This window comes from Gymnoscopelus microlampas (genome assembly GCF_963454915.1).
Source record: "Gymnoscopelus microlampas genome assembly, chromosome: 12".
Lineage (NCBI taxonomy): Eukaryota > Metazoa > Chordata > Actinopteri > Myctophiformes > Myctophidae > Gymnoscopelus > Gymnoscopelus microlampas.
In genome coordinates this window covers 33,455,577-33,483,136 of record NC_139949.1, presented here as the reverse complement: position 1 = coordinate 33,483,136, position 27,560 = coordinate 33,455,577, and the positions used below count along the sequence as shown (strand labels likewise).

Below are 27,560 nucleotides of genomic sequence, written 5' to 3'. Positions count from 1 at the left end.
ATATGACACAATCATGACACGTGTCATGCCTGTGAGATGAGCTAATGAACCTTAAGTAGCTTTATACTGCTGTCATTGTGTGTCATTTTGTCAATGGGGGTTTGGGTTGTCTTTGGTATGACAACTTGAGATTGATTATATAACCTGTCATAAACATGACGTAGCAGGCCTACTTATTTGTATTGTAACTGGCCCCTGTATAACGTTTAAGCTTATCACCGGAAATGACCCCCCCCCCCACACCCCCCAACATTTTACTGTACATATTTTTCTTTTTTATTACTACTAGTATATATGATATTTTGCATATTATTGTATATTATTGTTTGTCTTTAAATAGCTCGATGAATTTAATACCGGTACCCAGGACCTCAACGTAAATATGCTCTGGTCTTTTTTAGGTTATCCTTTTAGTATCCTTTTGTATAAATCTGTACCACTGTACCTTTTTTGCAAACGTTTAATAAAGTATTCAATAAATAAAAAAAGAAAATCTAATTGACCAAAGTCATGGCAAATCCTCTAGTGTATTCATGGACCCCAGATTATGAACCCTAATGATTTAGGCGACCCCTATGGTATTTTCTCTAGCGTCATCCTAGGCCAATTTTGACAACTTTTGTATTTTATTTTCCCTTTTTTTAAATCCCCACTTGTGAGAGAAGAGGACTCTCAGGATGGCAATGTCAGTAAGTTGAAACCATCATCATCACAACATCTAGGGGCTGCTAGACTCTAGTCTAGGGGACCAGGAAAACTGATTCCAGTTGGTTCCTCTTCATCAATCTTCCTCCTCACATATGAATTTCTAACCAACACCCACACAGTTACTGTACATCTTAGGGTGCTTTGAAATACCCCTAGAGCACAAGGATCAACCCCCCAGTCGCTCTCCATGGTGCTGGAACCCCTCCCCCTCACCAGTGGAGACACTACTGAATAGTCACTGTCCTTGGTGCTGAAACCCGTCTTGGTCACTCTCCATGGTGCTGGAACCCCTCCTTGACCAGTGGAGACACTACTGAATGGTCTCTGTGATATGGGAGCAAACCTATATTATTGTCTTCGCCAGGCCGAAAGGCATAGCCGAGACTATGTTTTGCACCCTGTCCGTCCTTCCTTCCGTCCGTCCGTCCGTGTCTCTGTCTGTCTTTGAGCAGCTAATCTCCGGCACCGTTGGCCCGGTCACTGCAAAACTGTGCACACACACTCCCTGATGCCAAAGCCGAACCTCCACCCTAAATTTTTCAGGTTCATTTTAGAATACTGTTATATAAAACTGTTGGAGGTTTTGATATTGTGCAGTGCCTTGAAAACATGCAAATGTATAGTGATGCTTCAAGTTCATGTATATGAATATGAAATTGAATGTCCAAGTAATAATTATCCATGACCCACCCTTTGTGCCAATCACCTCAGAAATCTAGAACATTGTAACTGGTCTTGACTGACTCCCAATATTCTGGTTCCAAATATCATCCTCATTCCACTATGAGGAGTCACATTTGTCTCTGTACCTCACAGCACTTATGTAAGTGTGCTAGATTCCAGCTTAGGTGCAGTCATCTGAAAGAACCAAAACACAGCCCTTGGTACAAACTAATGCAGCAGTGACCCCATAGCACAACAACCTGCTACAGGCATCGCTCACTCATGACTGACCCTAAAAATTGACTGCAGTCACAACTGCATTCTGCCTGCTGGTATGCACCCTCTTACACTGTATTATTCTGTCTACCCTGAAGTACAATTGTATTTGATCAAAATCTATATTTACGTAATACAGCTATGCAACTAATGATATTAATAGGATCACAGTTTATACCAGCACATTGTTCAGTCTCAAAACATGTTTTACCTCCTGCTCCATGCATGGCTTCTATGAGTTTCCAGTCTGAGTCTCTAAATCAGGGAGTGACAACCTGTTTTTCTTTTTTGTTTCTGGTGATGTATTACGTTTTATCTCACCACCCAGTCAACAGCTCTTTGCCTGGAGGGAAATATGACAAATATGACAAATGACACACAGGCAATTCTCCTTGTGAACATTGTACAAGTAGCTACCACAACTCTGGGCACTTCCTGATGACCTCTCTCCCATGTGTGCCCACTACAGCCTGATTTATACATTGTCGTATGACGGTGCCGCACGCTGAAAATAACCGATCTACAAGCTCACAGCGAGTCATAGATGTGATGTGCTGAGGGCTTTTAGAGCTGCTATTTTCAATGCTGAACAGTGTCATACGACGATAAATCAGGAATAAGACAGACATTGAGGCTATAGGTTATGAGACTGTTCATCATCTCATGCCTGTGTCTCTTCTCTACTGCTCTGAGTCACTGGTCCAAATGCAGGTCAAGTATTCACAGCCTGTCTGACACGCTCACACTTTGACTGGTAGTACTGCAATGAGCTAAAGAAGTCACGACAATTCAAATAGCGAGATTACTTTACACGGAAAGCCATCCATCATGGGCTTAAATGAGAATTCACTGACCTCATCAGTTTGATTGCGGTTACACAACTACTGCATGAGAGATGATAACATTTAGTGAAAGCTAGATAGGAGACTTGGAAAGCTTATTCTTACTTAGATGCTAATTATTATTATTTTAATTATATGTATGCAAACTATGCTATACATAAAAATAATACATATTTATGGTAAATGATAAATGTTTGGCGAACTCTGGACTTACATTTTAATTATTATTTATTCTTAATGCAATGACAGTTTATCTTTCTAACCATGGCTGTGCAATTACAAATGCCCTGACACCATAATACATTGATAATAATAAATTAAGTTATATAGCATCTCATCTCATCATAAATAACAAGAATAAGGTGGTCAAGGGGGTGGGCCGCTATAGAAACGTTTGAAAGAAGGAAAAACATTTAAAAGTGTAAGCTATGTTTTTTAGATGCAAGGTGTGATTTTGCTTCATTCAGATGTAACTCCAGGTCTTTTATCACTGTGACTTGCATTTATTTTCCACAAACACAGACAAGGAACTCAGATGAAAATACATCGGGAGATGTGTCCTTTTTTGCCACTTAAAAACGTTAAGTATTTGTTTAATAGAGTCTGATGATGGTTTTAACTGCTGACCACTGATTAACCCTTGTCATCAAAACATGCACAGTAAAATCTTCAGAGTTAATTCATACATTTGTAACTCCAAGGGTAAAATCTCACAGTGTAGAGAGACTGACTCCATCAACCTTCTGACCCTCTGCACACACATACTGTAGACAGACAGAGGGCACTAGAGAGCTCCATTCTACTAGGAAGCCCATAGCACAGCATGGTTTGCTCTGCCCTCTGCAGTGTTTAGAGGAGAACTGCCCACTGGTTGTCCTTGTTCAAGATACTACAGATGTATGTATTGCAAGACTTAATAAAGGCAAAGGCAAAAGATGATTGGGAAGACTTCACAGTGGGGGTGAAATAGACCCCTGGTCATGGACCAAAGGTTGTGCCGAAATGTCCTCGCTGAGCTGTTTTTACTGTTGTAGATGTGATTATGAACAGCAATTATTTGGGATTTGGGAGGAGAAGGGGATGATGGAGGGATGCAAAAAGAAAAACAGAAAGTAAGCTCATGGTTATGTTAGATGGGGTGTACTGTTCTGTAATAGGATAATATGAAAAAATGCATGATATTATTTCTGCCATGGAATGGGGCATTAGGCTTGATATGTTCTGTTGGGGATTTGATATTTTCTCTTCATAATGCTGCATTCTGGGGCTTATTTTTATTAAAATTGTATTTTAACCATTCTGTAAGTATGTTAATACAATATAACCAAGACATCTGGAGTGCTTTAAGGTGGTATCCCTATCTTCCATCAAGAAAGTTAGAACCTGGTGTCGCGTAGGACGCGTACTGGTTAACAATGAGCCCTGTCTGATGCTCATAATCCCAGTATCTCCACCTGGCCATGGCTGACTCTTGAATGAGCGATAGATGTTTGGTTTCCCATGTGGGAGGGAGAGAGGTGGTGACAGAGATAGGCTTCTTTTACAAAGAGAAGATTTTTGGATACAGCCTACAGTTTGAACACCCCAAAGGGGTTAATGAGGAATTACTATAAGGCAGTTTTTCTTTTTTTAAATAATAGTGTAGTGTTGAATTATGCAAATAGTTGGGGTTGATATTTTGGGTCTGAGGTGGTGTATTCAGCGCGGTATATACATAGGACAGTGTAATCTAGATTCTGACATTTATGTGTGTTGTATTTTGTCACTTGCATTCCTGTTTATGACAGTAAGTCAAGGGAGTGTACCTACATGGACTGTTTTTAACTTTTTGCTTGTATTTTTGTATGTAGGCTACTGTATCAGAGTCCTATGTCCAAAAGGGGTATGGGGACTTGTGTATTATCATGTATGTATTTCTAGCTGATTAGGCCTATAGTGAGCCATTTCGTGTCTAGACGAACCCATTTCTGATGTGTTTCACCCAGGTCTCCCCTTTATAATTGACACAGCTGGTTTACATTGCCATACACACTGGCATACTCAGCCCGTGCATTAATTAATTAAAAAAGTACCAGAAGGACTTTGGAGTGCTGGCTATTATTTTGTTATTCGTTCCCACGTGGGAGACCAGGGTTCGAATCATGAGCTCACATCTTGTTCGCATACAGTACATGGAACAGACACAAGAGGGAGGTATAATATACAGTAATATTAAACCAGTGTGTTCCCAGTATCATCATGAACTGAAAGTGTTCTCAGGTTGATGTCATGAGGAAGTCAAATACAAACTATTACTTCTCATTAAGTCTCAAGTCACACAAGTTTGTAAGTGAAGTGAGTTTATGCAGTGTTTTTTGTTGTTGGTGAAATCACCCTTCAAATGCAGCAAATGGCAAACAGTACAGCATACATTAGCAAATCCATAACCCTGCAGACTGTGTTCATTCTCGTTTACCTTCTTTGTCATAGGAAGGGAGCGTGGTTGTCATGGTAATTGTTTCCTAGGTACCAGGCAGTTTTACTGAGCCATCACTCATGTATCTCCTCCAGGACTGCAGGCAGGAAGCACTTTGCAGTAATAGTGGAGAGCATTTTTTTTAGAGTTAGAACTGGGCTTTTAAGTATGACACAAATAATACTGAGAGAGCTATTATTTGTGTCTACTTCAGTGATTTGAACTGCAGGAATGTCTCCATTATTTTGCTTTCAATCTCCCTGAATTAGTACAAAGCACCAAAGTGGGAAACTGGGTCAGAATGTGTGCATGAGAGTTCTGAGTGTGTTTGTGTAGAGATGTTCAGATTTGAGAACTTAAATTCTTTCAAAGCAGACACAACAGTGAGACAGATTAAAAAGCTTTATTCAAATCTGCATGATCGGGCAGAACATTTAAGCCAACTAAGCAACACGAGAAACTGATATTAAACTGTATTTAAAAATAATTACAAGGCCATTCTGTCCTATACTGTTTTGATCCACTATCAAAGATACATACTGAGTCATAGAATTGCATTTTTATGCAGCTCAGATGCATACTGTACACTCTGACTGACAATAAAAAAATGCAGATAATAACAAGGCATTTGACATAATAAAGAAAGAACACATACGATTGATACACATACTGTATAGCAGGCAAGCGACACAAACACCCCCCTGTGCCATTCAGTCACAGTGAATACAGCAGATATCAAAAAGCATATTGTATAAAAAATCACAAAGTATAAAGCAGTTATGCATTGCCAGATTTACACGCATTCGCTGGTCCTCATATAGAACATCTGTTACAAATTAGTGAGTGAGAGTCCACATCTAATGTTTGGGATGTGAAACCAGTCCGGATGGAATCTGGACAATGACAATAATTATGACTTAATTTGATATCTGTTTTAAGCACCATTATACAATTTATAACTTGTCAATACCTTATTACAATGCACAAGGCACACAAGGAGCACATCAGAATTACAATCTGTATATTTATCATTTTTTTCTATGAATTAACTTTTGTATTTAACTATACAAGTTCATACAATGCACTTGCAGTTATTATTTTGTGAAAGATCCCATGTTGCTTGACAAAATGTAACAGACAAGCTGTCAATTGTGTGGATGTTTGTTGTAGATCAACATCTGTTCTTATGGTGAGGATATGCTGCTTTTGTCAGAATATATTATACAGGGAAATCTGTGTGGTACATTCTACAGCTTAGAGTTGCAACCGAATCTGGACTCTTTGCTCGAGTTGCACAATACTGATGGAAAAATACACTTTCTTTTTGCTGAATACTGTACTGTGATTGTGATATTAATTGGCAGATATGCACTATTTCAAGTTATTTTTCAGTGCTTGACAAAATACTGATTGTTGTTTATTCTGCACAGCCAAAAATAGTATTGTTTTGGGGGATGGGTCCTAAAAATTGCAGCAATGATTTAGTCCACTATCATGATTCTTTTAAGTAACTGTGCTAGGCATTGTATCACAAAAAATTGCACAGTTTGCTTAATCTTTATTATTTCCCATGTGCAGCGAGACCGTGGTTATAATCTTTTTTGTATGTACTTATTCATAATAACTATAGTATATTCACTCTAGCTTATCGTCTTACTTTCCTCTGAGTATCACAATGTTGTTCAGTCTACACAGTAAAGTAGTGCTAAATTTACACCTGAAAGTGTCCAAATGGAACCAAATGGAGCCTTGCACGTCTATTTTTTGTTAAATTTGTACACTCTCAAAGTTGAACTAACACTAATCATTTTACGTTGTAGCTCCTTGTGTCTGAAACAGTAACTCTTTGGTAGAGCCCTATTAAAACCTCTTTTTTAAATTTTGACAAAACATCAGTCAACACATCAGTAATTGTCGTCTAGGACTCTCCAAAATCAGACCCAAAAATCTGGCATGGGTCGGGCTCTACTCTTCTTTGGGCATCACAAGACTGCCAAAGTGCTGTCTTCCAGTTCACTGGTTATTTCAATAAAAGTACTCCCCTTTCCGTTTGATTTATATTTCTCTACACTACCAAAACCACATTAGAGCCACTGAAATACAAATATGCTAAACAAAATTATTTTAAAGAAGCTCACAAAAGCGGCATTAAGAATAATTACATAAACTATGCATATAAAAACATGAATATTCATAAAACATAGTAAACTTTAAATACATGGCTTTGCCAGGGCTATGTATTCCAGTGCATCTTGGTAAACATAAATACATTTCATTATTATATTTTAAACAGTCTAATTCTTATAAAGTACTTATCCTCACAGCATACATTATATCATATTTTTCCAAATGTATCTGATCTCAATCTTGTTCACAATATGAGTACAGCTCATCTCTGCTTGAATTACAATGTAATACAGTGAGAGCTAGGTTTAGAGAGCTAAATGCTATGATGCAATTGGGAAAATTGCCTGAGATTTTTAGGCAATAAGGGGCAAAAGTCTCACAATCATCATCATGTAAATACATGTGCTAGTTATTTTTTATATAGTAGGCTAAATTACAATGATATTTGAGAGTAAACAATGTAGGTAGTTTTCTACCAGTAAAAACGTATTCTTTGGATTGCATTATCAAAGTAGTAATAAGTCATTGTTTAATAGCCAGATATTTTGCACAAGAACATTTTTTGTACAAGAACATTTTCTGGGACATTTCAGGTTATTTAATTACCAATAGTTATGAATGTTTCAAAGTTAAAAATTCTGAAATGTATTGGAATGTTAGCTTAGTCTCCTTAATGTGACCACTCTTTTTTAATGTTGGAAAATGTAAATAATATGTGAATGTCCGGACTTATAGTACCTCATCAACAGCACAAATAGGACTTTTTGGACATTAACTGTGAAACATTCGGAAGTTTGAACCCATTATTTAAATAATTTCATATCTAGATTGTAGAAATAGTAGTAGAAATAATGGAAATCTTTAGCTTTTCTGACAATTATTGTGTAAGCTCTCTACACCTGCCCCACCTTAGATAAGTGTATTGCACCGTCCTCTATTAATGCAATACTTTGTTTTAAATATATAATTTATATAGCTTTTTGTTTAAGCACCCTGTATGAAGTTATTGCCCGTTACCCACTTGACATGTTTTACTAAAGTTTTGAAAATCTGAAAGGTAATCCCTATAGATTTCATTGTTAAAAGGTCAGTTATTACAGTCCATATTACATTGTTTGACCATCTTGCACAACACTGGGTAAGAAATGTAACTAAAAAACTAGTACTGTAAAACCATTCTGAAACATTGTTTCCTACAATTATTAATCTGTGAAATGGCTGAGACAATAGAAAATGTTAAATGCCACTGTCATTGAATATGAAAAGCTACAGTTTTACAATTGAATTAATAATTTTATGGAAGTTTCTGCTTCACCCTGATCGACTTGAAGAGATTGCAACAGTACCGTTCTACAGACCCATCGTTCCAACAAGGTTTAGAGCTTACCGAGGACTGACATGCACAGTAAAATCCTCAGTGAGAGTGTAAAAAATAAATGAACACTGAGGATGTTACTGTGTAATAATTACAACCCATATAGGAACCCGGAGATAAGGTCAGCCTTTGATTTGAGTTCTGTCACGTGAGTTTGAATATGACAAGATGGACACTTTCCATACAAACTGTTTACAAACTGTACACACTGCTTCTAACATGTTACTGAGATGGTGGTTGACAAGAGGTCATTCCAGTTTTCTCCAGATATGCTTACATAATGGTTATTTTCTTTTTTACTAATATTTTGTATCTTCTTTTTTGAACACACTCTGCATCTCATGCAGATTCATGCTTGAAGGAAGATAGTAGTTTGAAGTGGTGCAGGTGTCGAAAGTTATGTTTCATTTATTCGCCGTCGTACGATGTGTCACACACCAAAAATAGCAGATCTACAAGCTCATAATGCATTGCATCATGGTGTGCTGTGAGCTCGTAGATCTGCTATTTTTGGTGTGCACACAGTTGTGCGGAGAATAAACCAGGCTTTACAGGAACAACTGAAAAGAGATGGCTGTTGACACCCAGGGACTGAATGATGGTGATTGTTTTACATCCTCAATGTGAGTTTCAGGGAATCGTTCCAGCCAGAGACATCCATGAAGCTCTTGATATCATGGTAGGTCTCGACTGGATCCCTGTCAAGAAACAGAAAGCAGAATTAACCACAGACAGGAAATGAACTCGACAGTGAACCAGTAGTCACCCCTCATGCAAAGTAATGACACTGGAACCTGGCTGGTTACTGCCACCATTGATGAAATATCAGTGGGTTTCAGGGATTTAGATATTGGGTGTAAATAAAAATCATGCCATAGAGGGTTTTTCACATTTCAAGTCTACTGTATCATTCGCCCCAAATATTATTTCAGATCATTCTCTTTTAACGTCCAAATTTCTTTGCCAAAATCTATCTTAGAAATCGTCCAGATTGAGGCACAGTATAAGTCAAATCAAATGACTGAAATAGGGGAACAGAAAGGAGACAGGTACCATTAAGGCATGCACAGGCAGGCATCACAGTGTCAAGATTGGTGGCCCAATGTTACAAGTTGCAACTACTACACTGTAAAATCCTGAGTGTTTATTTAACTTAGTTCATTTAACTGAGAGTGTATAAATCGAACCCATGGACTCTTATGGGTCCATTTGGTTACATTTATACACTCTGAGTTACAGATGGATACATTAACACAGAGGACTTTATTGTGTACTACTTACAACTGCTACTACCCAGTAGCAACTGTAACACATCATACAGTATGTACAGTATGAGGAGGGAGGAAAATAGCCTTCATTTGGGGGTGCCAACTGATGAAACTACCATATAGCAGCATATACCATGAGCCATGAGATCTTTAAGCGGTAGGAATTAATACAGTCCTTGCTCTCAGGTATAAAATACACACAGAGACCTTATTCAGCACAGTGCACACTAATCCCTTCCAATCTGTGTCATCATGTTACCCTCTGCCAATCAAGCCAGATGTGCAAAAATACAGCAGTGACCAGAGCCAATGTGGTCCTAATCTCACCTCTATTGGAAGTGATTGGTTTCTCATTTTAGAAATTGGCCAGTTTAAAATTCAAACCTCACAGTAATACAGTGAAGGTCAATGAGGAGGAGAGTATAAAGTGTATGTGGGAGCCACAGGGTAAAATCCTCAGTGAACTCCAAGTGAAATGGACACACAAGGGTCCACTTTTGCACTCACTGTGACAGCTAAAGTGTGCTCACCAAAGGGGCTTCACACTGAAAAGTGTAACATTTAGACAACCAATTCTTAGAGGAAAAACCGAAAACTTTTACCAAAACAGAAAAACTGGGAAACACAATTCTTCTACACAATCACAGTGCCCCTACAACATGTAATTTGCAGCCACCATACCTCCATCTGTAGAATGGACTTCCTTTCATTTTGAATACTTCAGAATAGAAAGAGAAACAAATTCATTTGTGTGTGTGTGTGTGTGTGTGCGCGCGCGCGTGCGTGCGTGCGTGCGTGCGTGCGTGCGTGCGTGCGTGCGTGCGTGTGTGTGTGTGTGTGAGAGAGAGTGAGAGTGAGTGAGTGAGTGAGTGAGTGAGTGAGAGACAGAGAGACAGAGAGACAGAGGGAGAGCAAAGCAGGTACAATGTAGACACTAGATTCAGGCATGCAAACACACACACATGTAGGCTACTATATCAGTGGTTCTCAAAGTAGGGTCTGGGGATCCCCAGGAGTCCTTGAGGCGGTTCCAGGGGGTCCCCAGCCAAATGTGTAAATATAGTGGAGATGTTTTTGCAATTTAACTTAGCAGCATTTTCATTTGAAAATGTGTCTCCTTGTTTTGAATGTGACCCAGTAAATATATGTTGAAGTTTTGAGACATTTAGCCATTAGTACACAGGTATTGCATAATCAAATGTTGCGTGCATTCCCACCTTGCATCGTTACCGACTTACATCTGTCCCGCGTAGGCCAATTCCCAAAGGGCATCAGCCTAGTATATAATTTTAGATAATGGCTAAATGTTTCAAAACTTAGCACCAAATGTGGTAGGTGTGAATATTATATATCATATAGTACTGTGTAAAAGAAAATAACCATGAAATGTGTTACTTATTGTCGTTTTGTAATGTCAGAATTGTAAAATGTGAAAACGATATGCAAAGTGTCACATTTAGTCAAATCTTCGCCTCTGTGCTCCTGGCTCTTTGGCTTGTAAACTAGTATATTAAAGTATTACTGGTAGGTCAAAATCCAAGGGTCTTCATGCCAAAATGTGGGGATAATTATGTCCTGTTTACACAACAACATAAGGCCTGAAGAATGTAACTCTTCAGCTCCTGTTTTGTTAGTCTTGATATCCAACCATTTTTGGTGGGTACAGTATGCACAGGTTTTTGTGTAAATTAAAACATTATTTTAACAGTACATTTTGTCTTTTTCATCATCTACTGATAGAGTCCAAACAACTGTCAGATCACAACTGAGTCTCTGAACCAGTGTTTGATGATATGCTTTATACAGTGGTGTAAAGTAACTTAAGTACTGTACTTAAGTACAATTTTTAGGCATTTCTTGAGTATTTCCAATTTTCAGTACTTTTACTTCTACTCCACAAGAGGACAGAGGCAACTATTGTACTTTAACTCCACTACAATTATTTGAAAACTTTAGTTACTAGTTAGTTTGTAGATTTAGATTATCATTACAAAACATACATTAACCACTTCAGCCCTACAGTATATACATTTCGGCCATTTGAAAATAGCCGATCTACAAGCTCACAATGCGTCGCGATACGGTGCATTGTGAGCTTGTAGATCGGCTATTTTCAAAAGATTTTTATACATTTGAAAACTGAAATGGGACATTCTGCATAATGAGTACTTTTACTTCTGGCACTTTGAGTACATTTTGATGCCAATACTTTTGTACTTTTACTCAAGTACATTTGATTCCAGACTTTTACTTGTAACAGAGTATTTCTACATTGCAGAATTGATTATTTTACTTAAGTAAAAAATGTGAGTACTTTTTCCACCACTAGCTTCATATACATCTTAACATAATTGCATGTACCTGTAGTGTAGATGCTCTGGAGTCGCTGGTCTCAGTCGGCCCTATGCTCCCACTTCTGGGTATACTGGACACAAAGTAGCCGGCTCCTTTGGGTACAATGGGCTGCCTCACAACCACCTTGCCCTTCCTGGTTTCGGCCAAAAACAAACTATACCAGTAGGCATCACTGGAGATGAGTGTGGAGTCTGCAATGGTGGAGCTCCTCTGACTGATCATGCTGTTTCTACTAATAATACTGTTCCTATTGATAGTTCCCGGGGGCATCTTGAGGGGCTTGGGTTTCGGTTTCTGACACTTCAGCACGATAATTACCAAGATAGTAATGAGTAAAAGAAAGGACACAGACCCTAAACCAATGACCAAATACAGGTTTATGTCCGTGAAGATGTCATAATACTCTACTGGCCCCTCTGTTGTCTCAGAAAATGACATTGCGTGTTCCACAGTAGTGATCTTGATGGTGACCGTGGCAGAGAGAGCGGGCTGACCATTGTCTTTAGCCACTATAACTAGTCGCTGTTGGCGTGGGTCTCTGTAACTGAACATTCTTGTTGTCCGTATTTCTCCGTTATACTGATCGAGGCTAAATAGTGATGCATCAGTAATCTGTAGGAGCTGGTAGGTGACCCTGGAATTCTGTTCAGAGTCTGCATCGATGGCAATCACTTTGGCGATCAGGTGTCCCTTATCTGTGGACCTTGGTATGACCTCCTCTATCACTGATCCTTGTGCCCTCCAAGGTGATACAATAAGTGGCGTGTTATCATTTTGGTCCAGAATGATAATATGAACGGTCACATTGCTGCTCAGCGGAGGAACGCCAGAGTCTCTTGCTTCAATGTGGAAAAGGAAGTCTCGCTCTCTCTCATAGTCAAAGGTCTTAAGGGCATAGAGGTTACCGTTCTCTGGGTTGATGGAGAACAACATGGACATGGACATGTTCACAATCTCCTTCTCCATTATGAAATAAACCAAGTACTGATTCTCATTGAGATCTGGGTCAAAAGCGCTGAGAGTTGTCAGCAGTGCCCCGGGCACATTATTCTCCACAACGTGGATAGTGTAGAAGGACTGTGGGAACATTGGTGCGTTGTCATTGACATCCAGAATCTCCAGGGTGATTGTCTCACTCTCAGATAAGGCTGGCGAACCTCTGTCTGTAACTCTAAAAGTGATGTCATATTTGCTGATTATTTCTCTGTCCAGTGGCTTTGAGACAAGTAGTTGAAAGTAATCCTCTGATGACTTGTTTAGAACAAATGGTAATGTTTCTTGTTGATTCAAAGTGAGGTCAACTTCACCATTAACTCCGGTGTCCTTGTCAGTGACACCTATTACTGCGATTAGTGTTCCTAATGCAATATCTTCCTTCACTGTATTCTTTAAAGATTTAATGGTCACCTCGGGATAATTGTCATTCAGGTCAATGATAAATACCATCACTTTACACTGTCCTGACAGTGGGTTTGGTCCTTTATCATGGGCCTGTATGTACATGTCAAAGCTTTGACTCTCCTCATAATCTAGCACCCCTTTCACTTTTATTTCCCCCGTATTTTGATCCAGTGAGAATAAGTCTTGTGTCTTTTCAGATGTGTACAGCGTATATGAATATATTAACTCAGCGTTTATACCCTCGTCCAAATCTGTTGCGTTTAAAACCATTACGACTGTTCCAATGGGGGTATTCTCACTGACATTGACTGCATATATCGGCTGGGTGAAAAGGGGAGCGTTGTCATTGATATCCAGAACCTTAATTATGATGCTGGCTGTTCCTGAGCGGGCGGGGATTCCGCCGTCCACAGCTGTTAAAATCAAATTGTGAATGGCGTGTTTTTCTCGGTCCAAATCACTGTTGAGCACTAGATCAACGTACTTAGAGCCATCACTCCCCGTCTGTATGTCAATAATAAAATACTCGCTTTCGCTGAGATAGTACGTCTTGATAGAATTCGCATCAACATCTGCATCCACGGCGTTTGTCAATGAAAACCTCTCGCCGGGAGCGGCTGACTCAGACACATCCAAGTGCATTGTCTTTCTCCGAAATACCGGCGCGTTGTCATTAATGTCCATTATCTCTACCTCGATGTTAAAAATACGAATGGGATTTTCAAGTATGACATCCATTTTCAGAAAACAAGACGTTGTCTTACTGGTGCATATGGTTTCCCGATCTATCTTTTCACGTATGAACAGCTCCCCGGTCTCTTTGTTAATGTCAAAATAATTCTTACTGTGGACGACATCGAGCTTCGCTCTCCGTTGCACCAAACTGCGAATATCGAGTCCCAGATCTGTGGCCAAGTTAGCGATAAAAGACCCGTCTTCCATTTCTTCTGGTATCGAGTAGCGAGTGATAGAGAAAGCAAATCCCCACAGCACCATGAATCCATAAAGACCAGCGACCCACCATGCCCTCATACATGCCATCATGTATCCTTTTTTTCCACCTCAAAACGAATGAACAATTATACAATTGAACGATATAGCTTGTCGTTTGATTCGGGTTGTTGTGCTGATGAATTCAAACGCTGTCAGTCTTTATCTCCACGCGTGGTACTGATGCTGCGTTGCAGTAGGCCAAAGGATGCTATGATCTCCAGCGGTGCTGTGCAGAGGCGTCGCTAGGATTTGATTACTGTGGGTGGCCCCATTTAACTTAGGGATGGACGAAGCATCAATCCCCCATTCTTGCTGTGTGATTTTGAGAAATATGATTCAAAACACATATATATAGCATATAGGCTGTTTTAACAAATATATAATATAACTGTTGATGCCCCCCCCCTCCATTTTTTGGGTTAATGTGTCAGCCTTACATTAGCACTTGTTCTCATTACAGTATAGGACACATTATGTAAGGACACAAATTAAACCCTAGTTGACCGGGGTCCCCCAGTGGTCTCTTTGCCGAAAATAGCCAAGCTGGGCCTGGGATGTCTTTAAAGTTTTTAAAACTACTGTAGGGCAGTGGTTCTCGAAGTGGGGTCCGGCGACCCCCAGGGGTCCTTGAGGGGGTTCGAAGGGATTCAATTAAATTATTGATAGCAATAGGAGCCAAATGGACCCTTAGGTCTGTAACTCAGAGCGTGCAAATTAAACCAAATGGACCCTCGGAGTTATGGGGATCTGTGGTAAAAGGCATACCAAACTGAGGGTCCTTGAAATTAAAACTTTTAAAAACCACTGCTGTAGGCAGGGTGGGTGATGGCAGATTTTTACACCTGGCCTACATCAACCATGAGAGATGTTACATCTGCTCTCCCCTGTGCCATTTAATTTTGATTATGACCACAAGTTTATAACTGCAGACATGGCAGTCAGTTCTGCAAAGTTCTGTAATCACCGTAAATAAAAGAGAGTCTTTCGTCCAAAATCCTGCTGTCCTCTTACCCCCTACAATTGAGCCTGTCACATACAGTATGTAAACTAGAAAAAGTGCTCCTCGGAGCACAGGTCTCCGCCAGGTCAGGTAGGTTAGTGTGGGCCAGCAATGTTCTTAATTTGCCATTCAGGCTGGTGTGGTGTAGGTTATAGCTATAAAACGTCAAGTTCCCCGGGCTGAGAGATTAAAGTAAACCGGAGAAAAATAGGTGTCCTCAGAATTTTATTCATCTGGACGTGGCAAACTGCTTAGATCAAATACAGCGCAACTTCATTTCACAATGACAGCACATTTCATACACAGACATTTGGCAAAGGTGAAACGCCTCCTTTTTTCACTGGCTGAATACAATATCTTTAGGTCAACCCCTCTCAGACGCTCATCCAGTGAAATAGTATTGTAATCAAGCTTCCTGGAAACAAAGGAGTTGGCTTGGTTCACTCCTGGGAACGGTTTCTAATAACACCTCAACCTGAAAATCTCCAACTTAATACAAAGAACAGGAACTTTCGATTTGAGGCATTTTGTTCAAAACGGAGCATTCCAGTGTAGTTATAGATTCCTTGAGTTCTAAATATAATAAATTGTCCCAGCTCAAGTGGTGGAAGAAACGTAAGTCAGAACTGAAGGTTATATCAATGATGTCTTTATTATAATGCAGTGGTTAACAGCTTTAGCAGGTTAAGGTAGCAGACAACTCTCTAGGTGCTCTCCCGACTTGACCGTACTTATACCGTATACCTTATTTATATCATACTGTAGATGTGCTCCTCTCTGACCCCTTCCGTCCTGTTCTAATTCTGTAATATTAAACCTAGTACTTCCGGAAAAGAATATGTCGCAATCATGTTCTTTCCCCAAGCTCAATAGTACACATAACATGAAAACATGTCACTCCCTGCAATCACGCTGTCATTTTGGCATGTTCGGATCCTAAATTCTAATCTTCATGACAAATTTACTCTGTCTTGCTTCATCTCCATTTTACCAGGGTCTGGAAAGCTTTGGGGAAAAAGCTCTCTGCTCTGACTTCTACTCCCTGTATTAAATTGATTTGTCTGTGACCCTCTCAGCTGCTTGCCTTAAACTCTCAGCTGTCTGTGCTTGTCTTTTCCTGTGGGCCTCCAGGCAGCTGAGCTTGACTCATAGGTTTATGGTTCTGATTCTGCCCTCATATATGGATGGATCTATATGGCTATTGCCACAACACCTGCAAACTTTGATCACAAACTGTGAGTTACTGCCACTCATGGAAGTAACATGGTTAATAATTACCAGTCACACTGAACTGATACATTCAAAACCCATCATTAATGTTTACTCTGTCCATCCTTTAAGTGTTTAGTTTACTTCAGTTTGTTTGTGTGTTTCTTTCTCTCTTTCTCTTTCTTTCTTTGTAATGTTTCACAGTTTTAAGTCATCATCAACTGGTGTAAACTGATACTAATAAATGAAAATAATGACCATCAGCATTTGATCATGCAGGGCGGCAGTGGCTCAGGGGTAGAGTGGCCGGTAGAGCGGCCGGATGTAAGCTGTGAGGTATCCAGTTCGATCCCGGGCTCCCCCAGAAGATTTACTGTCGAAGCATCCTTGAGCAAGACGCTGAACCCTTGTGAGCCTTGTATGGTTTCCTCTGCCATCGGTGTGTGTGTGTGTGTGTGTGTGTGTGTGTGTGTGAGTGTGTGCGCGTGTGTGTGAATGGGCGAATGTAATGCACAATTTATGCAAAGCGCTTTGGATAAAAGTGCCCACAGTGCATTTTACCATCAGTAACTTTCTGATCAACAAGTAAACAAACAGTACAAACAAATTAAGCTATAGGCCTTTTCCATGGCAGCCATATTGACATAACTACGTTAATGTTATGTCCTGTACAGGTGTTATGAGACTAGTTCCATTTAGTGGAGCAGAGCCTTTTCAGTGAGCCAACATGCACAATAACTCTGTTTGACCTAAATTAAAGAGTATGTGTCATTGGTAACACCTGTATAGGATGTAACATTATCCTAATATGTTGATATGGCTGCCATGAAAGAGGTCTGTACTGATTTTTTTTTAATGTAATTGATCCAGAGTGATAAGTTATGGATAGCTTTAATGCTTCACCACACCTTTCATACCAGTTCAGTCATTAGAATTCAGTCTTTCTGCACCATTTCCTGTATATTTTTAGACTGTGTCATGGCTCCAGTCTCACTGCAAGATAGAGAACAGAGAGAAGGGGATTGACTGATTACCTTTCTAAAGACCTATCAGCCCAATTAAAACACAGATATATGTTGCTCCAGTGCACCACCCAGTGGCTCTTCTGCAAACAACCAAAAACCAACCATCCTCTGCTGGCGCACAGATTGTATTAACTGAATACAATCTGTATTCAGTGGGCCAAGAACTCACAAACAGGGGACACCATTCAAAACGTTATGTACCATGAGATGAATGATACAAATTAAACTAATCATTTTGATTAATTCCTCCAATTTTTCATATCCCTAGAGTCAGAGCGTTGGTCCTGCCGGTGCTGAGGAACAACAAAGCTGACACCAAACGCATATCAACTTCATGTTGCCAATGCAAGCAATTTGGAGGAGCCTCTAACTATACAGCAACATGTTGCTACCAATGGAATAGAGCCCTATAACCACTTAACCATCTGGACTTAGTAAACTGAGCCTGAGTTGGCTCTGTACTTGGACCGGCTTTTTACCGTCTACACTAAATCTCTTCACCAAAAATAGCCGATCTACAAGCTCACAACGAGTTGCAACGTGAGTCGTTGTGAGCTTGTAGATATGCTATTTTTGGCTAATGTCCCACCCCCCAAGAATATGGATGCTAGGGTTCAAGTGGATAAAACACCTACTGTTGGAGTAAGTGACACAACCCAGTGTTACCACGACATCCACGGAAAGGACCCTCAAAAAGAGAAAAAGAGAAAGAAAAAAAAATATTGCTACATAAATGGGGAGTTTGGGACTAAGGATGAAACAACATAGGTTGTTGTCACGGTGACCAATGGAAATGAATATCATAATGCCAGGATTTTGTTGCCAATGGTGATGAAGAGTACAGGACCAAGGGAGACAAAGGGGACTAATAGGGTCCACAAAAGGTGGTTGTCAAAAGTGATGTAATGGATACAGGTAAACAGAAATAGGACCAAAATAAATACATTCATGAATAAATGAATAGATATTCTCAACATCATGAAACAGGAGTTACATAAATAATGAAGCATGCACCAGGTTTGTCACAACTCTGACCAGGAGCACATGTCCGATTTGAACAATAGTGCTATAGTAGTAATGACACTCAAAATGTTAGTACACCTAAAATGAGAACGATTTTCTGCCTTGGGTAAAGTTATTATACAACACACAAGTAATAAGTAATATAATATAATCCATAATTATGAGTATAAGAACTATAGCAGTCATTGTGTAAATATTTTCACAGGAGATACACTGTGCACTTTCACTGCTATTGGAACGTCATATTACAGCCAATGTGCATAATAACACATTTATTTCAAAGTGCTGTGCACACTACTTGTAGTAGAAGTATTACCCAAATGTGATATGATGAGCAGTAAATAAAATAAAAGATACAAACTATATGGTTTCCCACAAACAAGTTAAAATTGTACACTCAATTAAGGAAAGTTTTAAATTGGCACAAAAGAAAATAACCAAGCTATAATGGCATAAATCTAAATAACCGGCTTGGTAAAATGTTTAGGTTCACTGTACAACCAAAATATATATACAGTAAAAAGAAGATGAATACTTTTGAAAACAGCTTTATTTTCATTCATTATATAGCTATTTGGATCCATTAGCTCCACTAAAATAAATATTTAATTTATTTAGCCTAAAGCTAATTCAGTCTCACCCATATAACTGTATTCTCAAACCTGTATTTTTTAACAAAGTAAAGTTGTCTTGTTTGTTTATCAAACAAGGTTCTAATAGGAATACCAAAAACCTACTGTACTGTCTTTTGTTTTAAGATAATTATATTTTTAATATATAGATATGATTTAACAAACAATGTACAGGTTTGACTTGCTAATGTAAAATCACTCTTAGGTTGATGCCCCTGCATTCACACAAATCCAAGGACAAGATAAACATAAATTCAAAACATTAACAACACTTTTTTCCCTTCTTTTTTCTTTACATCACCAGGCCTTGTAAGAACTTAGACAGTTGATTTGAGAGTACGATACGTCCTCAATCCATTTACTATAAATGCAAACGGTGGTGTGAAACTGTCATGTTGGCCCTGTATTCTTGTTCCAGATATGGCTGTTCACAAAACCTCAGAATATTAAATAATTTTCTATCAGCCGTCTAGAACATCAATGTTTGAATAGAGTTTTTTGGTAAAGGATAGAATATATTTGAGCAGGTCATGCCATAGAATCCCCACTAAAGGCTTATTTATACTTTGCTGCATGACCGCAGGTCATGTTGACACTTTTTTCAGTTACTGTACGCCATTCTGTCTAGAGGGTCATGCGACGAAGAAATAGTATTGTAGGCTAAGCTCAAGAAACATGATGTTTAGTCTTAAGTGTATCAATTAAAGATATCACTGAGGTCATCATCTTTGTCCAGACTGGCGTGGAACCTTTTTTTCTTCCCAAAAGTAGAGAAGGAGTTGTACACATCTAGTTCACCTCTGGACGGCGGCTTCAGAGTGCAATAGCCAGATGGGGTGCCAGGGATGTAAACATTGTGCTGGTAGTCGGGTGAAGGCTGTGTAGACTGAGGCTGGGTATACCTTTGGGTCCATGAGTAGTTAGGAACTGCTCCCTCCTGAAGAGACATTTTGCACTCTGTAAAGAAACACAAGATGTAAATGTTACTGTAGGTACATTTTCTAATGCTTTAATTCAGCGGTGGGCAACTTTGGTGATGGAGAGGGCCACTATATTTCCACGCTCCAAAGGGCCACATTGCATATACTGTCTCTCCGTATTTTTTCTTTTTTCGCCATTCTATGTCACACAAAAGTAGCAAAAATAGCCGGTCTAAGCTCACAGTGTGTGTACTGTGCCCCATACGTATGCAACACTTTTTTTACATGTACTTAAGTAAAAAGAAATTGAGGTATTTTGTTTACCTTGGTGGAGTATTTTCAATTTTCAATTATTTTACTTCTACTCTTACTCCACTACACTTTTATGAAAACTTGAATTACTAGTTACTTTGTAGATTTTGATTATTATTACAAAACACACTAACCACTTCAGCCGTATTTAAGATTTTGGCCATTTGAAAATAGCAGATCTACAAGCTCACAATGCGTCGCATCCGACGCACATGTGAGCTTGTAGATCGGCTATTCTCAAAATATTTTTTATACACTTTGAACTTGTGAGTACTCATTCTGCACAATGAGTACTTTTACTTTTGGTACTTTAAGTGTATTTTGATGCCAATACTTTTGTGCTTTTACTCAAGTACATTTTGATTACTGGACTTCTACTTGTAACAGGGTGTTTCTACATTGCAGTATTGATACTTTAACTTAGGTAAATAAATGTAGTACTTTTTCCACCACCGTAGGTATGTGCTCCCACAAGTGTTCATTATGTTCAGTCCTGCAATCATTCGGGCCCTACATGTGGGGTAAGTGAATGTCATCCGTGTGAATCCCGTGGAAAAGTGGAGATATTTTACTAAACACACGTTTTCTGCCACAACTTTCAAATGGATATGAAACTAAAGGACGATAGCTGACTCCAATTTGCAGCAATTCATTATTGGGCAGTGGTGTAAAGTAATCAAGTACATTTACTCAAGTACTGCACTTAAGTACAATTTTGAGGTATTTTTACTTCATTTTCAGTACTTTTACTACCACTCCATTACATCTCTAAGGCAAAATGTTGTACTTTTACTCCACTACAATTATTTGAAAACTTTAGTTACTTTGTAAATTTGTATTATTATTACAAAACATGTATTAACCAGTAACCACTTCAGCCCTACTTTTGGTACTTTAAGTACATTTTGATATGAATGCTTTTGTACTTTTACTTGAGTAAATGTTGCAGAATTTTGCTTAAACAGAGTATTTCTACATTGCAGTATTGATACTTTTATTGATACTGATAGTAAAAAATGAATGTGAGTAGCTCACTTTTCATAGGAGACGATCTATGGATGTGTATAAGGCATTAGTTCTAAAAGTGGGGTCCGGGGACCCCCAGGGGTCCTTGAGGGGGTTCCGGGGTCCCCAGCCAAATTGATAGTTAGGAATCAAATTGACCCTCATGTGTCTAACTCTGAGTGTTCAAATGGAACCAAATGGACCCGTTAAATTAAATTAACACTGATGATGATGATACTACAGTGTAGATTAGGATCCCCAAGAAATTTAAATGGTTGAGTCCCGGGCATATCTTTTCAAATGGGGGTCCGTGGGCTAATATGTGTCAATTTGGGGGTCTTGAAACACAAAAAAAGTTTGAGAACCACTGGTATAGCTAAGGAATACATGAAGATTCCATCTATGTATTGTAGTGTCAGGATCTGTGTCCTTGTATTATATTTTGTAGTATTGTTCCTATCGTTTCCTGTTCTCCTTGTACTTTATTGTGTAGTTATGTTCCTAGTGTTCCTGTCTGCCCTAGTTACTGTTAGCTGTCTTGTCTCACCAGTATGTCCTTGCAATTGTTGTTCACCTGTGTCTTGTTCTGTTCCAGCCAATCATGTGTTAATTGTCTTTGGTTCTCACCTGTGTCTTGTTAGTCCTGTGTCTATTTACTCCCTGTGTTTGTGAGTGTTCTCTCTCTTGTCAAATTATAAATGTTGTTATGATGTTCTTTTCCTGTCCTGTGTGCTAAATCAGAATTAATACTTTGTATTAAACCTTCCTGCCTGCATTGTTCTGCTTCTGGGTCCTCACCTGCCTCGCACGTGACATGTAGCCTATCTACATAATGTCTAACAACTCAGCTCAATCTAGGCATTATCATTTTCTTTTGTAAGTGCAATTCTACCCTTATGGCAGTAATTATTACACGATTTAATAAAAACAAAATGTAGAAATACTAATATATAAAAATACTAAATATACTAAATATTCGAAATATTGTATGAGAAATCTAAAGGGTCTGCTTATCCCTCTGCACAATGTAAAGTTTGTTGAGCGTCAATATCTCATCTGGTTTAGAAGTAATTGAAAATGCAAATTGCAAATAAAGTTGAGTAGGGCTACTTTGTTGATGGCTCTGTGGTTGAATATCTGTCAACTATCCAATATAAAACTAACTTTAACGTTGTCAACTATTGCAGGGGGACACTCTCGCTTCTACTCGCTTGCATGGAGGGCTCTGAATGGCATGGCCAGTGTAAGCCCAACCACACACTGGCCACTGGGGAGAGAAGCTCAGCCTCTTCCCAGTCCTGTAGAGTATATTCTCCTATGAAGCTGTGGATGCTGGACCCTGAAGCCTGCCCTACAGAAGTCCCTGGCCACTGTGCTACACCAGAATGCAATGTGCAATACTAAATATCAACCAGGATGAACATGCATGTTACCAACAAGCATCTGTATGGGGGGCTGCCAAGGCTGAGTGGGACGATGGCAGCCAGGAGAAGGAGGCTGGTCGGTGCCATTGCCACCAGCAGGGGAGGAAAGTACTGGCAAGCTAGCCAAAGGTATGGAGGATGGAGATGACTGGAGACGTCGTTGGGGGCCCATCTGGGGATGAACTAGAGAGAGGGGGGCTTTATCTTTCTATCCACGAGTTAAGTTTGACCCTGGCCATCATTTACACAACTGATGAAGTCAAGTATAGAAGGCAGCTCAAGGTAGGACTTTTTTTTGTCTTTGCTGCTGCTGCTTGTATGCTGTGTGTATACTGATGTGATTCAAGCTGTTGTACTATTGCTGTTTAGTGACTATTTCTGGCTCTGGAATTTGAATGCTACACTATCTACAGTTTGTATTTGTGTTGTGTCTGCCGTTGAAGGTAGTGAGTTGTAACAGGGAACAGTATGTGTATGCCAATTCCAAATGTTCATTTGGAATTGAGGACTGTTGTGGATCTGTTGTGTTGTGGCTGCTGCTGAAGGTTGGTAGTTGTGACAGGGTGACTGTATTGGTTCATGACTGGCTTGGTGGCAAAACCTACAGCATGTAGGCCTATTCCTCATGGCCATTATTCGATATTAGAAAGCATACAACATTTAAAGCACCCATGACAGGCACATAGATTACATAAAGCGTAATGTCTTTTCAGAGGAATTCATAGTACTTCATACATACCACCACGCATGTGATTCCCCCAGGTATAATACTGTGGTGCCACGGGACAAGAAAACCCATCTGGATTGTGTTTAGGTGGACGAGGAAGTGTCCTTTCTAGATTTATTGAACTGTACCTATGAACGAGAGAAACAAAAGTATGTGTGAGTGTTTAGCTGTGATATACATGTGTTGAACTTGTACCCATGGTTTAACACTGTATTCACCTCTTGTATTCCAGATTCCGTTGGTTCTTTGTCAAAGTCCAGTCCTTGTTCGCATAATTAAGCTGTAAAATTTAAACATGGGGAATTTCAGTTAACATATCAAATACAAGTACAATTTTATTCGTTCTTGCTGGCCTTGATGGTGCCCCCACATGCAAGAGATGTTTCAAGATATGCAAATTCAGCCAAGCCTATTTTCACAGCATGCCTCTTTTCGTAGGATAACCAAACTATGTAGGTTGGATGTGAACAATCTAAGAAGTATCCTAGTAATTCTGTCCTGGGAAAAACATCTATTTCAGAAAAGCTTGAGGAGAATTAGCTTATTGTTGCCATAAATTATATAGGCCTATATGTGTGTGTGTGTGTGTGTGTGTGTGTGTGTGTGTGTGTGTGTGTGTGTGTGTGTGTGTGTGTGTGTGTGTGTGTGTGTGTGTGTGTGTGTGTGTGTGTGTGTGTGTGTGTGTGTGTGTGTGTGTGTGTGTGTGTGTGTGTGTATACATATATATATATTATATGTATGTACGGTTACATATGTATGTGTGTGTGTGTGTGTGTGTGTATGTGTATGTGTGTGTGTGTATATATATATATATATATATATATATATATATATATATATATATATATATATATATATATATATATATATATATATATATATATATATGTACACCTGATGTTTCATTTTTGTCCCTTAATTACCTCATTTGGAGTTGTGGGCCTGGCTCTGTTGTTGACTATCTCGTTGCGGTCTAGTGTGCTCCATCCAGATGTCAGATAGTCTGTGCTCTTTGCATTATTCTGTGGAACGGCCATTATTGGGCTGCATGGCTTGAGGAACATGAAATCACTTTTGGATGATTCCGGCGTCAGGCACATCTTATAACAGTACACCTGGGATATAGTGCCGTTGCCATTTGCTTCAGCACAACCCGAAGTGCCAGCGGGTAATTGCACACTTAGGTTAGACTTTTTGAACATATCAGCCGTAGATGTCTCTGACCGTGAGCGGCAACAACAGCCACAGACGGAGAAATTGTATTCCCTGATTGAATGTCTGCCCCTGAAACTCTTTATTGCAAGCAGGACAATAATAGCCACTAGAAACGTGAATGAGATTGTGCCCAGGGACACTATTAAGTACAGAGTGAAGTTGGAGCTGTAATGTGGGCTCAGTGCGAGGTCGCTGAAATCAGGCTGTAATTCTGGCGCGCTGTCAACAACTGACAGGATGATGGAAACCGTGGCCGAGAGGGGCGGCTGACCGTTGTCCTTGACCAGAATGACCAGTCTTTGCCTGGTGGGGTCTCTTTCCGCCAATCGGCGGATTGTCCTGATTTCGCCTGTGTATAGCGCGATGCTGAACAATGTGGGGTCTGTTGCCTGGAGCATCTGGTAAAACAGACGCGAGTTTTGACCAGCATCTGCGTCCATGGCTGTGATTTTGGCAACGAGGTAACCAGCATCTACCGACCTAGGGACCACTTCGCTGGGCGCCGTGCCGTTTTGTGGCACCGGTGATACAATAACTGGTGCGTTGTCGTTTTGGTCCAAAATAAAGATAATGACTGTCACGTTGTTATTCAGGGGCGGAAAGCCTGCGTCTTGAACCTGAACTTTGATTTGAAAGTTTCTCAGCTGCTCGTGGTCGAATGATCTCAGTGCGTAAATGTTCCCGTTATCTGAGTTAATGGACACGTAGGTCGATACGGGCATCCCTCGGATGCTGCCGTCTAGAATGGAATAAGACAGATAGGCATTTTGACCCGAATCGGGGTCCAGTGCCGTCACCGAGCAAATGGAGGCGCCGGGCGCGTTGTTCTCTGTCAAATACACAGTGTAGGAGGGCTGTTTAAACTGAGGCGCGTTGTCGTTCACATCAGACACTTGGACTAAAATAGTTTTCCGAGTGAACAGGGGCGGGGAGCCCATGTCCCTGGCTGTGATGGTGATGTTGTACACAGCCACGTCCTCCCTGTCCAGAAAATCTGAAGTTACCAATGTGTAGTAGTTCTTGAAAGAGGAGTGGAGCTGAAAGGGCACATGATGTGGAATTTCACAGTCCACGTTGCCATTCTCCCCGGAATCCCGGTCCATGACGCTGATGACGGCTATCACGGTGCCCGGGGCCGCGTCCTCTTGGACAGGTGTGGACACCGATGTCAAGATGACATCTGGAAGGTTGTCGTTGCTGTCCAGCACATTCACCAACACTTTACAGTGGACCGCCACTGCAGAAGGCCCTTTATCTTTCGCTTGGACATAGATCTCATGCATCCTGGCCTTCTCATAATCGATCAGCCCTTTAACTTTGATTTCTCCCGTGCGAGAGTCGACGCTGAAAAGCTCGCGCACTTTCAAGGGCGCGTGGCCACTGAACGAGTAGGTTATGTCAGCGTTGGGGCCCTCGTCCATATCAGACGCGTTGAGTTTAATCACAACCGTGCCTTTGGGTGCATTTTCGACCAGCCGGACCCTGTAAAACGACTGATCGAACACCGGCGCGTTGTCGTTCGCGTCCAGCACTGTTATGTCGATTTGCGCAGTCCCCGACCTCTCCGGCGCGCCTCCGTCCACGGCCGTGAGGACCATCTGATGTGCGCTCTGCTGTTCCCTGTCCAGTGGACTCTCCAGGACCAGCTCTGCGAATTTACTTCCATCGCTGCGCGTCTGTATGTCCAACACGAAATGCTCGTTTACGCTCAGCAAGTAGGAGCGGAGCGCGTTGGTTCCAATGTCCAGGTCCTGCGCGCTCTCCAGAGGGAAACGAGAGCCCGGCACGGCGGACTCGGATATATCCAGGTTGAATTCGGTCCACGGGAAACTGGGAGAGTTGTCGTTCACGTCTAAAATCTCCATCTCCACTCTGTACAGTTCTAAAGGGGTTTCGATCACCACTTGCAAATGGAACGAACAGGACAAACTCTGTTCACACAGTTCTTCACGGTCGATTCTCTCGTTGACAAATAAAATGCCATTTTCTAAATTAACCTCCACATATTGCTTTTTTGTGCCCGAAACGATTCTGAATCTGCGCGCGGAGAGCCTGTCCACATCCAAACCCAGATCCTCGGCGATATTCCCAACAAAAGCCCCGTGTTCGAGTTCCTCGGGGATTGAATAGCGGATCTGTGCACAAACTATGTCCAAGAAACATGAAATAAACACCAGCCAGATGACCTGCCATTTTCCCGTCCGTTTACTTTTCGCACCTCGTAGATCCATTTAAGCACCAGTTCCACAATAGTTCAAATCAAGAAGAATACAACTAAGATATAATCCTTAGGTAAAATCAGCGAGCCTGAACTTGGCTATAACATGATTTTGAGAAAACAATAGTCTTTACAACTTGACATGACTGGGTCTGTAGCCTCACACCGCGTTCAGTGCTCTGGATGTGTCGGTCGGAGGGTGGACAGGAGTTAAGGCTACTCCTCTGATTAGCGGTGTGGGCAGCGTGCGCGCGCGCGCTTGTTATTGGCCCTACACTGTTCCTATAGGGAGAAAACCACATCTGCTCCAATTCCAATTTGAACACAATGCACCATAATCTGTCATTGCCTACTAGCCCGATCAAATTCATGCCACAGCCTCTGGGC

At 40.4% G+C, this 27,560-nt stretch overlaps 2 protein-coding genes across 2 annotated transcripts; both read right to left on the bottom strand.

The window, feature by feature from the left end:
• Positions 1–12,045: 12,045 nt before the first annotated feature.
• Positions 12,046–14,412, bottom strand: LOC311057305 (protocadherin alpha-C2-like; the record flags this gene model as incomplete). The annotated part of the gene is made up of 1 exon (XM_084074260.1): positions 12,046–14,412. One exon carries the CDS (start codon positions 14,410–14,412, stop codon positions 12,046–12,048), a length of 2,367 nt encoding a protein of 788 aa, XP_083930386.1.
• A 5,637-nt stretch (positions 14,413–20,049) lies between these two features.
• Positions 20,050–27,186, bottom strand: LOC311057304 (protocadherin-10-like; the record flags this gene model as incomplete). Its single annotated transcript, XM_084074259.1, has 4 exons — positions 20,050–20,309; positions 23,753–23,868; positions 23,959–24,020; positions 24,664–27,186. 4 exons carry the CDS (start codon positions 27,184–27,186, stop codon positions 20,050–20,052), a joined length of 2,961 nt encoding a protein of 986 aa, XP_083930385.1.
• Positions 27,187–27,560: the final 374 nt, after the last annotated feature.